The sequence below is a fragment of the Echiichthys vipera genome (genome assembly GCF_963691815.1).
Source record: "Echiichthys vipera genome assembly, chromosome: 10".
Lineage (NCBI taxonomy): Eukaryota > Metazoa > Chordata > Actinopteri > Perciformes > Trachinidae > Echiichthys > Echiichthys vipera.
In genome coordinates, this window is record NC_139835.1 from 13,359,221 (window position 1) to 13,373,871 (window position 14,651).

At 40.4% G+C, this 14,651-nt stretch overlaps 1 protein-coding gene across 5 annotated transcripts in view; it reads right to left on the minus strand.

Annotated features, from left to right (window-relative positions):
• Positions 1–570: 570 nt before the first annotated feature.
• lims2 (LIM and senescent cell antigen-like domains 2) overlaps positions 571–14,651 on the minus strand; it is a 31,551-nt gene continuing 17,470 nt past the window's right edge. For 3 of the 5 annotated variants that reach the window (XM_083922337.1, XM_083922336.1, XM_083922333.1), the window contains exons 2-11: positions 11,342–11,501; positions 9,228–9,294; positions 8,966–9,086; positions 8,159–8,308; positions 6,023–6,173; positions 4,363–4,455; positions 3,664–3,712; positions 2,873–2,948; positions 2,180–2,365; positions 572–706 (exon numbers count right to left, since the gene is read on the minus strand). In XM_083922337.1, the coding sequence (XP_083778463.1) occupies positions 2,224–2,365; positions 2,873–2,948; positions 3,664–3,712; positions 4,363–4,455; positions 6,023–6,173; positions 8,159–8,308; positions 8,966–9,086; positions 9,228–9,294; positions 11,342–11,501 (1,009 nt within the window). In that variant the 3' untranslated portion in view covers positions 572–706; positions 2,180–2,223. Of the gene's footprint in view, positions 707–2,179; positions 2,366–2,872; positions 2,949–3,663; positions 3,713–4,362; positions 4,456–5,382; positions 5,476–6,022; positions 6,174–8,158; positions 8,309–8,965; positions 9,087–9,227; positions 9,295–11,341; positions 11,502–14,651 lie in introns of all 5 variants that reach the window. The other 2 variants (XM_083922334.1, XM_083922335.1) reach the window with 2 other exon arrangements.

The following is a 14,651-nucleotide window of genomic DNA, read 5'->3' on the forward strand; positions in this document are numbered from 1 at the left end:
TGATATAATAATCCATAAAATAATACATGTTGGTGGAAAACAGAAAATATTAGATATACTACTATACTTTATATACACATTCAATGAAACTGTACTTTGCTCAACTGTCTGTGAGACAACTCTCACTTAAGAGTATCAGTAACAGAAGTCTAACAAGACCTGGCTTGGCATCGTGGGACAAGGCAGCAACAGTCTGTCAACAAAATCTTGAATCATTCTCATGTTTCTATGCTCTCAAAAAGCTCATGTCATTTTGAAATACGGGACCATCATCATCATCATCATCATCATCAGTGTTTCGTTTTAATACGTATAGTGAAATAAGGCAAGCATGTGAAACGTATACAGTGCATTATTTGAGCCAGAAGGCAATGAACAAGTTATGGTTAAATCTACTGACTGACTGATCAATAGTCTGCATGTTGGCAAATCTGTCAGCTTCAGGCACATGAAATGATCCTCTGTAACAGAAAGTTACACCTAAATGTATCATACTGATTATATAAAACACACAAATGCTATCTTGTACGATTGTCATTTCTGGAAATGTGTTCTCCCTCCCTCCCTCCCTCCATCTGGTCAGCTGTGAGTTTACTTCCGGGCAACAGTTTCAGACAGCTTCTTCAGTCTCTTCTTCAGCTCCAGAGGGAATTTCTCATAGCACTTCTTACACACTGGCTTCATGTCAAACTCCACAAACTTGTTCCTGCGGAAGAAAGACATGTTTGGATGTTAGATGTCATCACTCCCAGTATGTACTGACAATATCTGTGGTAATGCTATGTCAACAAGCATGGAAAATGGTTTAGTAACTTGCTGGTTTGTAGACACACTCTAGAGCACTGACAATCATACATTTCATATCCTCACAAAACACTTCTGCAACAGCACAATTACCGGAATTATGACGTGCACGTATTATGAAATAAAACAACAACAAAAAGAGCAAATCAAACTCTGTGGTGAACTGTACGTGCCTTTATATGCATAGTGGGTAAACCATCTTTCTAAATAACATTTTGTTTTGTTTTGTTTGTTAGCCACTGTGGAGAGCAGCCACAGAGGCTGTGGATCAGGTGGTACAGCAAGATACTGAACACTAAATGAATCCCAAAGGCTGTGCCATCGGTGCGTGTGAATGATTTGATTAGATGAGAGCCCGATGAGCAAACTGGCACCTTGCTGTAACAATTTGCATGTTATACTTGCAAATATATATATGCAAGTCATTTACTGGATAGTAAAGACAGACAGGACACATGGGAAGAAGGAGGGGTGAATGGCGTGCAACAAAGGTTGCCTGCCAGAATCGAATCACGGACATTGTTCGTATGCATCTTGACTAATGGGCTACAGGGACTTCCAACCCAAAACATGTTAGCAAATTTTAGGGGAAATTCTTGAAAGCACATTTGTGTCTGTGCAGGCCTGGATGCAGGTGCACATCTAGCAAATTATGTAAGGATTTCTTAACATCGTAGCACAGGGATTTTTGAACATTCGTGATTTTCTTAATTACTTCACTCCCTTGAATGAACAATCATGTATCCCAACTGATGCGAATGTAGATCTACACGCAGATTAAACATTAAAAAAAAAATGTATAACTGAAATAACACATTTTGAATTGTGAAGCCTTGAGGTACATTGCGCGTTTTGGTTGTTTCTACCTTTAATTCCACTAACACTGGCAAGCTCCCTAAAACCCACCCCCACCCTCAGCTGTTTTGGACGACATTTGCTCCCAAAGCAGATAATCGCTGGCAGGACTGGGGCACATGTTAAACATGGTGGGACGTCAGCCCTTCCACAGCTGGGGCCAAAAAGCTGCCGGAAGTGATTAAGGCTTTACCCTTTACGCCCAGACAGACCAGGAGATCCAGGAAAGAACGCATTCCCTTCACCATGTGACTGATCTGATTGGCCTGTTTGCATAGCAGGGGTTACTAGAATTTATCGGCCTCAATCCTGACTGGTGATCCTGGCGGAGAGGTGGTCATGCACTGAGACATTTCCAGTGTTTGGTCACTCAGATATGTTTAATCTGTGCATATTCATCTACCAAATGTCTGCTTTCATCAATGGGCTTGATGAGGAATGAAAGTGGCAAAGAATGTGTGAAATATGATGACACTGAAACAGCAAAAGAATAGAAACAGAAAGAAAGATGGAAACTGACCAAAGGAAGAAGAGTGGAAGTGAGGGGAAAGGAGAAAAAGTGGATCACAGACACATGGGTATCAATTTCTTCTTCTTCTCTTTTGAGTCGCGTTCACGCTTGGCCAGCCGGCGTTTCATGTCGTCCGGCAGGCGTTCGTAGCAGTGCTTACACACCGGCTTCAGATCCACCTCCACAAACTTATCCCTGATGAAGCAGGGAGGAGGGAGAGATGGCGAAGGGTGTGAAAGAGAGGGAAGAGGAGTGCAAAGGTAGAAGAGGAGAAAGATATTGAGGTGGAAAGAAAGAAGAAGGATGAGAAGGGAAAAAGAAAAGGATGGAGGAGAAGAAAGTCGGGGAGTGCAGGGGAAGGAAAAGTCGAGCAAGAGAAGCACATAAGAGTACAAAGTAGAGGGATGATGAAAGGGAAGAAAGGTGTAGAAACAGGTCCACAGAGACACAGCATTATAAAAGAAAGGTGAAAAAATTAGGAATGAACAGGATATAAAAACAGACAGTTAACAGCAGAAAATAGTCTCAGAAGGTGGTTGTGATAGAGAAAATAGAAAAGAGCAAGCTTGGCCAATTCACATGAGAATATAACCAACAATACCAAATGAGTACATAATCTAAGTTAAAATGTGTGGAATGATCCCGTGCCACAGCAATGATATGAATGTGCATGTGTGTCTCTTAGACTTGTGCATGACTTACTTGAGGGTGAGCTTGGTGTTGCAGGTGGAGCAGGCAAAACAGTTGACACACCAGGCCTTGTTGAGGGCAGACACCACTGACAAAAATAGAAGAGAAACTATCACATGAGACACTGTTCCAGATTACCATCATGTGACTGAAGTTGAATGGATTTGGTTTAGTTTTGACATTTAGAATCTTATTTTCAGAGACCAGAAACGGACAACAAATCTGTACACAAGATCAGAATACAGTCAATAGTCCCTTTCACACATGCACCGCAAACCTGAAATGATCTAGACATTACCCAGAGGAGCTGTATGTGAGAACGCAAACTACCTGGAGAATCCACAACAAGCATGTGTTGATGAAATTTCTATCATGTGGCTCGTAGGAACTGGAAGTAAACAAACCTCCAAGGGTGATAAAGAAGGGCAATTTACATTAAGAGCTGATGGGAAAAGTATCAGACAAATTCAAGGAACAGCAGGAGACCAAATTACAAACCGGCTACGTGACCACAGTGTGATCTGTAATCCTCTCTATCCAGGTGCCACCCCTCCTCTAAACCAAACAAAGTATTTACAGTAAGTGAGAACGCGTCTGACACAGACAATCTCCTGTTTTGTGCTACATGTGTGAAAGGGAAACTCCAGACAATGACTCATGGGACATCGTCTGGAGTTCATTTGAGAAGAAAGCTAATGTCATATGAAAGAGAAGTACAACTTAAAGGTAGCAGAACAAGTGACATATCACCACTCCACACATAAACACATAATGTATTTTCCAATCAAAACAAGTTTTCTCACCATCTCCTTCAATAACGCGATTGCAGTGGTAGCAGACATCTCCGAACAGCTGCGTGTGATGAAGGGAGAGAAACAGAAAGTGAGCAACACAGTGCATCTTATGAGTTATGAAATTCTGCAACACAATGCAGCCCTGGCAGTCTTTATCATGGCTCATATAACATGCTGTGTTCAAAGAACATGCAAACAAGTACAGGCTACAGAGGCCTTTTGTAAACGTCCCTGGATGCAAAAGTATTGTGTTGGAAAAAAAACACTGTAACACTGGGTGGAGTCGTTACATTGACTAAATGGGGGATGAGAGAGTTGTTGAAAGCAATCTGTAGAAGTCTAGAAATGTTCAGAAACAAGCCAACTCCACTGGAGGTAACCTGCATATCTCACCCAAAGATCCTCGTGTCAGAACAATTTGTGTATGTGACTTACCCAAAGATATTTTTGAGACGTTTTGTAATATTTTTCTTTTAATTCAAATGTCTGCCAGTTGTTGCATTTTAAAGTGAGGATCAACTGTAAAACTGAACAAAATGGTGTTTTCGTGTGTATAATTAAAGACTTAAAATAACCCCTCTGATTGGTTGGTTGAATTACAAATCATCCAATCATCACTTCATCCTAAACTTGTTTTGATACAAGTAAATGGAGAAATTCATTTTATTGGTGTTCAACGTAAATATTCTCAATACGGTGGAGTGTTACCTGGTTATAGTGTGTTTCACAGTAGGCCAGGCCCTTGCGTTCGTAGTGGCGGTGTCCCAGGAAAGGTTTCTCACACTTAGCACACACAAAATGCTGCAAACAAACCCACAGCCAAGCACACGTTGTTAGCACAGCCATCAGTCAGTACATGAACACATTCTGGCTGTGTTACAGGCTGCAGCAGCACAGTCGGGCTTAGACGTTATCAGGTCAGACCACAACCAGATCAGTTCAGTCCAGATGTCCTGTTTCTGCGTCCAAGATACAGAGAGCAGAGAAGGTGGACCGGATAGTGAGCTCTAGAGACGGTACTAATCATCCAAACAGAGGAATTAATGCTAGGGAATGACAGAAGAGGGGAATCTATACTATTGATAATGCCCTCACAAAAATAACTGCATGAAAGCGCCTCATGTATCTGAGTATGGGGCAGAGTGGGCTTACACCAAAAAAAAAGCTTATTTCGATGGAGGATTTACTAGCCACTTTTTATTTATCTGCTAATATTTAATGTTTTCAAATTTGACAATTTCATACCTAAAAAAGGAACAGATCTTCCCCATAATTTTATTCTTGTAGTGTCAAAAAGGCCTCTAACAGAGCATAAGATATCACCAGACTATAAAACTATTATAGACCCTTATCAACCAATTCAATCCTCAAAACTTTCACTGCTATGTGAAGATATGAATTTTATCTCCCTAAATAAAGTTAGCGATCCAAAAAAGAAAATGAATATGTAGCTTACTTTTAGATGTATTCCATATAAATACATTTTAAAACAGTAGAATATAAATGATGAGGCAATTGGGTTGAAAAAATGATCTGGATCAAGACAAAAGTTGATGTCAATCTAGCCTGAAGATCACGCTACGGACCAAAGTGTTGGACACACAGACAGACACCAATAGGTCAAGCATTAGTGTAACCCTTGTATGGACGCTGGGAGAGTCTAGTCAGGCAGGGAGAGGTGAGACACGGGCCAGCAATCAACGTCAGGCCAATCCTTCATCCCCTCACCATGTCAAAATGTCTCTCACAATAGGCATGACCACCTCGCTCATAAAATGGGTGGCCTTGAAATGGGCGCTCACATACGGTACACACATGATGCTACATGTGGAGGAGGGAAGACAGAAAAATGGCCATAAAACGTGAATAGACAGAAGAAAATATGAAGCTAGGCGGTGGGATGATGCTACAGAGAATATACAGTTAATGAAGAAATTATGTTTACAGTTCAGAGATGGAGCGCACTGAACATAACTGTGGAGATAAAACTGGGAAAAGTATGAGTCATACATATGTCACATGTTAAAATGAAGTCATATAAATTAAATGAATGAATAAAACAGAAGAGAGAGGTCAAAAGTGAATGAATAGCGACCTTTAGTTTCTCAAATATTTACAAGTAAATTTCAGTAGGCAACGGCACAGCCTCTATTCTGTTCTGTTTATATAGAAAGCTGTTCTAATCATTTCAAACAGAACATACACTCAACATCATTTAACATGTAAACACTTCTGGAACTAATCTAGCAGACTAGAATAGAAAAATGAAAACATTCACCACTTCTCCTTCTCGAGTGTAAATACAGTGTAGATATTTAAGAAGTGTCTCCTAAGCTTTGGATAGCCATGGATGTTTGCAAAAGTTTACCTCCACATGCCACTGCTTGCCCATGGCATTAACCACACGGCCCTCGATGGGTCTCCGACAGGCCCCGCAGATGGGGACACCCATCTTGTCATGACAGGGCAGACAGTAGAGCTCCCCCTTCAGCTCCCTGGCATCAGCCGTCAGCTCCTTACTGCAGAATCAGAATCAGAATCAGAATCAGAATCAGCCTTTATTGTCACTGTACAAGTACAGCGAAATTACAGAAATCACCCCATCTGTACATATACAGCATACAGTACATATAATAAGATAAACATAACAGGATGACTGGGCAGTAAGAGGGGGGAGGAAAAGGGGAGAAAGAAAAGCAACTCCCAGACTTTGCTCCTGTGGGGGAGTACAGTGTGGGACCCTGAAAAAAAGCCTCAGCAACATAAGCACATACCTGTATGAGCACACTTTACAAGATAAGAACACGAAAACAACTTGCACCAGGGGAGGGGGAAAGGGGGAGCAGCCATCTTCAGCGGACCCGTCGTACTGGGGGGTGAAAGCTGCGAAGGCATGAGATGGGGTGTAGGGGAGTTTGTTGCATATGTACATGTGTGTAAGTGTCCGTGGACGCATGTGTGTACATAAGCCTGGAGAGTTGCTTCGTCTAGCCTCACAATCAGTGCCTCAGTTAGCAAGGTGTCATAATGATAACACGGCAAGTTGCCATAGAGAGGTCCTTGATCCGGTCCCAGACAGAGTCAACAGTCAACAGGTGTCCGTGAAGGAAGCGAGGGAGGACTAGGAATGCAGAGCATCTCACTGCAGCTATCCGCGAGCCTTGGCCAAGGCCACTGCTGGATTAGATTATGATTGTTTGGGTTAGGGCGAGTAGTCACATTTCAATAGACACAACTTACTCTGTTTGTCCATTCTGGTCTTCAAATCGATCCATTCGCCTTTGCAAAGCCAAAAGCTTCTCCAAGATGCTATCCAGGTTGCGGTTAATAACCACAGTCTGAGCACTGACAGCTCTATCCAAGATGTTTACCATGTTACGGTTTATTACCACATTCAGAGTGTTGACAGCTCTGTCCAAAATGTTATCCATGTTACGGTTTATAGCCACAGTCTGAACGCTAACAGCTCTGCCAACTCCATCAATCAGGTCGGGCAGCTTCATGGGGCTTTGTACTGCTGTCACCGTCTTCCGAATTTTCAGATACACCAGGCCCAATGCCTAATCCAATCATCAGAAAGCCTGTTATCATGGTTCCGAATATATAGACATCTTCAAAGTCCTCAACTGAAAGAATCACCAGGCACAAGACCCTCCACATCTCCTACGAGTCCATCGTGTAACCAGCAGCGAACGTTCCATCAGGGCAGACAGGTTCCCTTGAACCCGAGCTACTTGTCGGGAAAATTATTTCAGTTGCGTTGAGAGACCAGTTGACCAATTCCATGATTTAAAATTTGGAGAGCAATGCGGAGAGAGGCTCCCAAAGTATGAGACAAGACAAGACAAGACAAGACAGAATCAGACATGAGAAGCAAAGCAGGGAAGATAAGGGAGAGGGAGAGGGAGAGAGAGAGAGAGAGATGCGTCCGTCTTCATTGAGAGCAAACACAAGGTGATAACACCAGATCAGCTCTGCTTCCCTAAGGTAATAGCATGTAAAGATATTATCTACATTTATTTATAATTTTGGTCAATATTGAGATCACTATTATTTAACAAAGTTATTGATATATAACTGAGACAGATAACAGGTGGGCATGACACAGAACTTGTGTGACATAGTTTGTCCACCAGAGAGCAGTCTAGCCAAGTCTGAATAGACTATGCACTGAATTTCTCATTATAAGAACAGTTTATCAGTGAATTAGAGTTGCAACAAAATTTAAGTTTAAGATAATCATGAATAATCTGTCTCATTCTAATATATTCAACAAACTGGATTCTAGCATCAAAGGGTGCATAAACCCGGCAGCATCCCGACTGCAGAACACAATGCAGTGTGATACTGTCATGGGATTAAAAGACCTGTAAATCTGAGGTGTTTTCAGGACTATTCATAACCCGACGCAGTTTGCACAGAATATCTACTGTAGCATCTGGTCCTCTCACTGTGTGTGTGTGTGTGTGTGTGTGTGTGTGTGTGTGTGTGTGTGTGTGTTTACCCGCAGTTGTTGCAGTTGAAGTGGTCGGGGTGGTATGGGTCATTCTTGAACAGTAGAGGCTGTTCTTCGATAATGGCGTGACACTTCTGACAGATGTACTTGCCGAGGCCCCTAGCTTTCTCTCTGTTGTGACATGGACGACAAAGGTGCCTGATGGGAGAGAGGGGAACAGATGAGAGAAGAAAATGGCAAAAAAACAAACCAGATGGATGGAGAGATACACGATTAGACACTTGATTGATCTTCTTAGATAGATCAGTAAAGTATCTCATGTTCCAGGGTCAACCAACTAATGTATTTCCTGTAGCATGTTCTTCCAGAGCCATATCACTGAATGCAGTTTGTCCTGACCAGCAAACCCTGGACTTAAGTGGGAACGATGACACAAGAGGCGGCCGCTAATTCAAAACAATAATGGCGGCAATTACAGAGGTCAGCTTAGATAATGCAAAAGCATCAGACACTGAAGGCTTTTCTCGATGGAAAAGATGTTTTCACTCTGATTCACGCTGATTGACTGCGGTGAGTTTGATAGACAGATGGTTCATCTGATCACATGCCAGGCCTGATTTGAAAGAGCCTGCTCTTTCCTAATCAGTTTCCAATGGTACATTCTCAGATGGTTCTGTGTAACAAACCATCTGACGAGTCAGGTTAAAACATCAGTGCCGACAACAGTTGTAGAAACATCAGCAGCAGATAAAACAGCATCACAGAACTCATCATCCTGCGTTGCAGAAGATATAAACAGATATGATTAAACAACTATCCAGTGGAATGATGGCAGCTGGTTGTAGAGGAACTGACCTTCCAGCATTCTTAACAAATCCAACATCAGCGAGCACAGCCTGGCAGATATCACAACAGAAACAGTCTGGATGCCAACTGTTGTTCATAGCCTTGATCACACGACCAATGATGAACTCACCTTGGGGAAGAACAGAAGATTATAAATAACCCGTTCATGGATATTGTTTAAAGGGCAGCATATGACCCTGAACAGGTAGGGCCAGGTAAACAAATAAGATGGATGCTTTATATTCTCTGTTACTGCAGTTCCTGTACTTACCACACTGGTGGCAGCAGGGAGCGAACAGCATCTGGAAGTCATGTTCACAGTATTTCCTGCCTTCAAACTGTCAACAGAATTTATTTAAATTAATTCAAGCACACAGATGCATGTTAACATGATATAATAGCAACAAAAAAAATCAACCACTATACAAGCAAATACATTCTAACTAATAATCTATGTTATGTTGATCAAAATGGGAGCACCAATGTTTTTTTACCAAGCAAAAAATATGGCTCAATGCAGTAGTGCCATCTGCCACACGGTGTCAGATTACAGTAATACTTTGGCAAGAAATGATTGATATTTCTTTATCTTTCTTCTTGTACCATTCTGTCTTTGTGAATATGCAGCACAAAATGCAGATGTAAGATCTAAATCACATGTCTCAAGTCACATGTGACACCACTGGCATTAAACTCTACTGGATAAACACTGTGGTACTTAAAACACCCATCAGTGCACCCATAGAGCTTCACATTTGCTGTGCAAAAGCATTACTCAATACAGGTACTATACATGGTGAAAACGATTGTAAATTATTCTTGGTGTGGATTTTCTTTTTCTTTTCCTTAAAATCCAAAAATCAAAAACAGTATGATGCAACTTCAAAATTGTCAACATAAATTAGCAGACTGCTACTGCTAAACACAAAAGGAGAAGCCTTAGCTGACTGTTGTATATTAATGGTAACACATGGATTTTTTTTTTTTACAGGGAATCAGAGGGTAATGCAGTGCCTTTGATGTCCATATTGATCGGTGCATTAGAACAACCTTCTCTTTGATAAACTGACTGGTCTGCTGGAGAAATGTCTGACCTTGTGTGATGGCTGGTAAGAAAACAGTTTACTGGAATGGGTTTCTAATATTTCAGTGCTGCATTAAGGTTATGCTCACTCGTCTTTATTAACCTCAACACTGCCATGTGGTTAGATTCTTTGTCTAAGTAATGTGCACCCAAAACAGCCTTGCACTAAACAGTGATTTAACTGTCTGGAGCAATAATCATAGACACCCAGAATGTACTTTAGAGCTGTACTTAATACTCAGAGAATTAATATAGCAACAAAAACATATGTGTCATGTAAATCGTGGGTACAGTCTGTGAGAGCTGTGGGAAGGCGATGGCATGCTAGTTTTTTTTAAAATATTTCAAGTACAGCCCTTTCAAGCTGAAAAGACAAATGTAACCATTGCTTCATTTGTCCTTTTAGAGGAAAATCCTGTATGTTCAGGCAATACGTTCAAACATCTCCATTATTTAAATTGTGCTTCTAGGAGATGAAGAAGAACATAATTGTAAGTCTCATTTTGATGCAAAGATTTGTACAATCAGGAATGTAGCACACAACGTGGAAATAAAAGCAATGATCTGTTTTTTAATTGAAATATGAAAGTGTAATAAAGATGATTCGTCCCTAAAATCAATGAAAGATCTTAATAAATAATCGGAATATCACACATACTTTAATGTAAACTGTGTTTTTATGTTGTGTTGTGTAAACTGTGTTGATCCAATACGGAAGTGCCAAAAAGGTGCAGCTCTCTGAGTGGCCACAGGTTTCATAATAGAGCAATTTGTCATTGACCCCCACGTTTAATAGGCCGTTTTCACAGCATAATTAAAGTAAAAATTTATTAAAAAAGCATTGTAGTCCGTATGTTTAGGTCATATCTCCATGACAACGCTGATTTTATTCAAGGTTAAAGTTAAGAAAAATAGGGGCGTGGCCTCTTGAGTGACAGCTAGGCGCTGGCCCTCACTTCGCCTCGGAGGTATACGTCAGCCAGATGGACGTATCTCCCTCGCCCAACATCACATCAATGCCTTTTTTGGTAATGTGGCAGAGTCAGAGTCTGACAAGAGACTCCCATGGGCGAGGACGATTGAATCAAGTTGAGAGAATGGACCTCAATGGGTAAACTATGTCCATTTTTTATACAGTCCATGGTTTTTAGGCAAGTCTAGACCAATCTGATTTTTTTTCCATTTGTAATCCATTGCCCTCTAGGTGTATTTAAACCTGCCAGTTACTGCATCGTGCATCTTTTATTAGATAATGAATATCGCACTGAAAAGACATTGTATTACACATGACAAAGTATTACCTCATAGAAGAGTCCCTCTGGAAACTGCTGGAAACACTGGGCGCACACAAAGCACTGCTCGTGGTAAAGTTCCCCGTTGCTGTTCACTATCTTCTCAGCTGGTGCAAAACCACTCTTGCAGCGCTCACACATGGCATTGGCCAAAGCATTGGCCATGTTGCTGTGAAGAACAAAAAATAAACAGGATCAGAGTACACCTAAATAGTCAAAACACATAGTTCGTATTTGAAATACGTAGTTCAAATAATAAGTAGAAGCAGGAAACACAGTATCTACAGAACAAAACAATCATACAGCAACAGAGCGTAACATGAAATTTACTGTAAGTGGGTTTGCCACAATAATTATATGTTACTAGTACTTTATTAGAATACATATTCAATGTATTTCTATTAAAGTGTATTTGTCACTAATTTTATTTTCTGTAAGTTTGGTTAATGGTAAAGGACCCCAGTTAAACCTGAATTATCATCATCAATATCATCATTATACTAGTCTGTTTATTTGAAAGTAGCATCAATGTGTTTTATAATTTTGTTAATACTGAATTATACTGCTATATTGTCGTTCTTTAATATAGTTTGTTTTTCAAATCGTATTTGTACACATTTTGATAAATTCAACTTAATTAAAAACATTGTCTGTCTGGTTTTAATTTCTTCTTACATTGGTCGTTTGTTACTTGAGGTCATGTTTTTTTAAGAACATCAATGAACTCCAATGCAATATCCAGGGTCATGGCAGGACACGACTAATACCAATAATTTAACATCTATGACATGTTGCACGAACAGCTGGAAGATGTACTCAACACAAGGAGAAAAGAGAAGGAGGGAAAGTGTGATAACACACACACACACACACGCACACACACACGCATGCACGCACGCACGCACGCACGCACGCACGCACGCACGCACGCACACACACTACTGTATATCTTGGTTCTAGGTTTTTTTTGGCTCTGCTTATCAGGGTGTGTGGATCACTAAGGTGGGAACCCTACTGAGGTGGGAAACCACAACCGCCTTTTGAGAGGCGAGCTGATTCACTGTTTCAGCACTGAATCTATAAGTGATGTATGTGCATGATATGGGTCAATATCATGTTAGAAACTGCCACAAAACAGTCGTCTGGCATATTCAGAGCTTTGCAGAAAAGTGACATATGACTGCCCTTTCACTAAACAATCAGAATTGTTTCACTGCCTCTCAGGCTTATTATCTTTTACATTTGAGGCAATGGTGCTAGAACATGCACCACATATGGGTCACGCCCAGAAACCTGCCACAGTGCCTCATAAAAAGATTTTTATTCATGACCTTTTTCCTGTTCACCATCAAGTTTGTGAGGTAGCACATAGGCCTAGATGTTTAAAACAACCTTTAAATGCACTTATGTTACAGGTTAGTAGGAGAAAAATCTGAGTTCCACTTGTGTGGTTATAGTTGGGGAGTCCCGCTATTACTTTAAACACTACTCACTGCCAGCTGATTGGTAAAGTAAGTATTCTTATTCTTAATCTGGACAATTATCTATCATCTCATGCTGTATATATCGTCCAACCCTACTTCTATTACATATTTATGCTTATGCTTGATGTAGTCATAATAAAGATGAAAATAATGTGATCAAACTTTAACAAACAAAGCATAAGCAGCCAATGTAGAAAACTGACACATACTAATTAATCAAGAACAGAGGTACTGATGCACACAATAGCAGCTTAGTAGTGGGACCATCCTGGCTTCTCTCTTTTGTTTGAAAGGTCAGAATACCAAAGTGTATCCAGGCAACACACACAAACATACAAGACGGTGTAAGATTTGTACCATTTTTATAGAGTGATACCATCTGTTCATATTCTCTTCATCAGATCAATTTGAGCAAGGAAATAACAAGGATTCCAGAAACTCACAGACCCAGTGCTCATATTTTTTTGGGGGGCTTTACGCTGAATTGCTCAGCATTTTTGCAATGCACATCTCAGTTTTACCAAATGTCTTTCAGAATCTGCACTACAAAAAAAGCGTTACTAGCAAACCCCTTTTAATGTTTTGACTACATTGAAACAATATGTAGGAATACGCACAACTTTCTTCCATCTGGATCCACCCCACACTTATCAAATACATATTGTTTTATATACTGTACCCTTTCTGGCCTGATATCTCACATGCAGACAGCCCTGCCCTATCCAATGGATTTTTGGAAGGAAGTGACACATCCCTTAAGCATTTCCACCCTCCTATCTGCCTCTAGCACCCTGCATGAGTGAGAGACAAGCCTATAAGCAGTTATAGGAAACACATAAAACATGTTTTCTTCGTTAGTCTCAATGTAATGGCCAATTCTCAGTCATTATTGTTACTCTTAGAGCAGATTTATACAGAAAACAACTTAGAAAGACCAGTTAGTCTGAGGGAGACATCAGTGCCTGTCAAGACAGGTGTCACCCACCAACTTCCAATTGTGATTTACATGGTCAAGCCAAAATACTTCTAAGCACTGACCCTGGTTGTGAAAGTGGACGGTTGCAAAGTGCTTTATTTCCCTTCACCATCCAGGCTTTCTAAACAGTGTGCTAACTTAACTGACTTTAGGAACTGTACTTACAGTTGTTGGCTTACAATAACAAAATGTTGTTCATGTTTAAATGTGTACCTTAAACTAATCAAAAGACCATTTGGTACTTTTACAGTGGACCAAAATGTAAAGGTACGTCTGTGAAAAACATACTCCTGTACCTCTACTACTTGATAGACTGCATAACTGGAGTGAAATTTCCAGTAAAGCTTTAAACTGGATCTGTTCTTAATAGAAAAATTGATATTTCAATGTTTGTAAACCATCTATCCTCCTGTGTGGAGTCTCTCAGACCAATACTTTTCTCAGTGTACATGCTTCACATGGTTATTTGTTCGGTTGCTTTCAAGTCGTGTCATATCACTGTTATGCTGATAGGCCTAGAGTCGGGTTATGACAATACACAAATCTATTTCTCTGCCAAACCCAATAACCTGAGTCAACACTGAGTCGTCCCTCTGCAGTGTTTACGCTACAATTATATTAAAGGTCAATTAAATTTTATTTTGTTTAATTTTCTATATAGCGCCAGATCATAGCAAAAGTAATTTAAGGATCCATTTCCTATAGAACAGGTCTACACCTTGTCCTATAATTAAACAAACTATCTTTATTTATTTTTATATCACTGCTTATGCAAACAGAACATCATACAGCTGCAGCTTCACATTAAAAAGCTTTTAACTGGCCAACAATGAATTGACTTTTATTTTGAAGCAGTCCC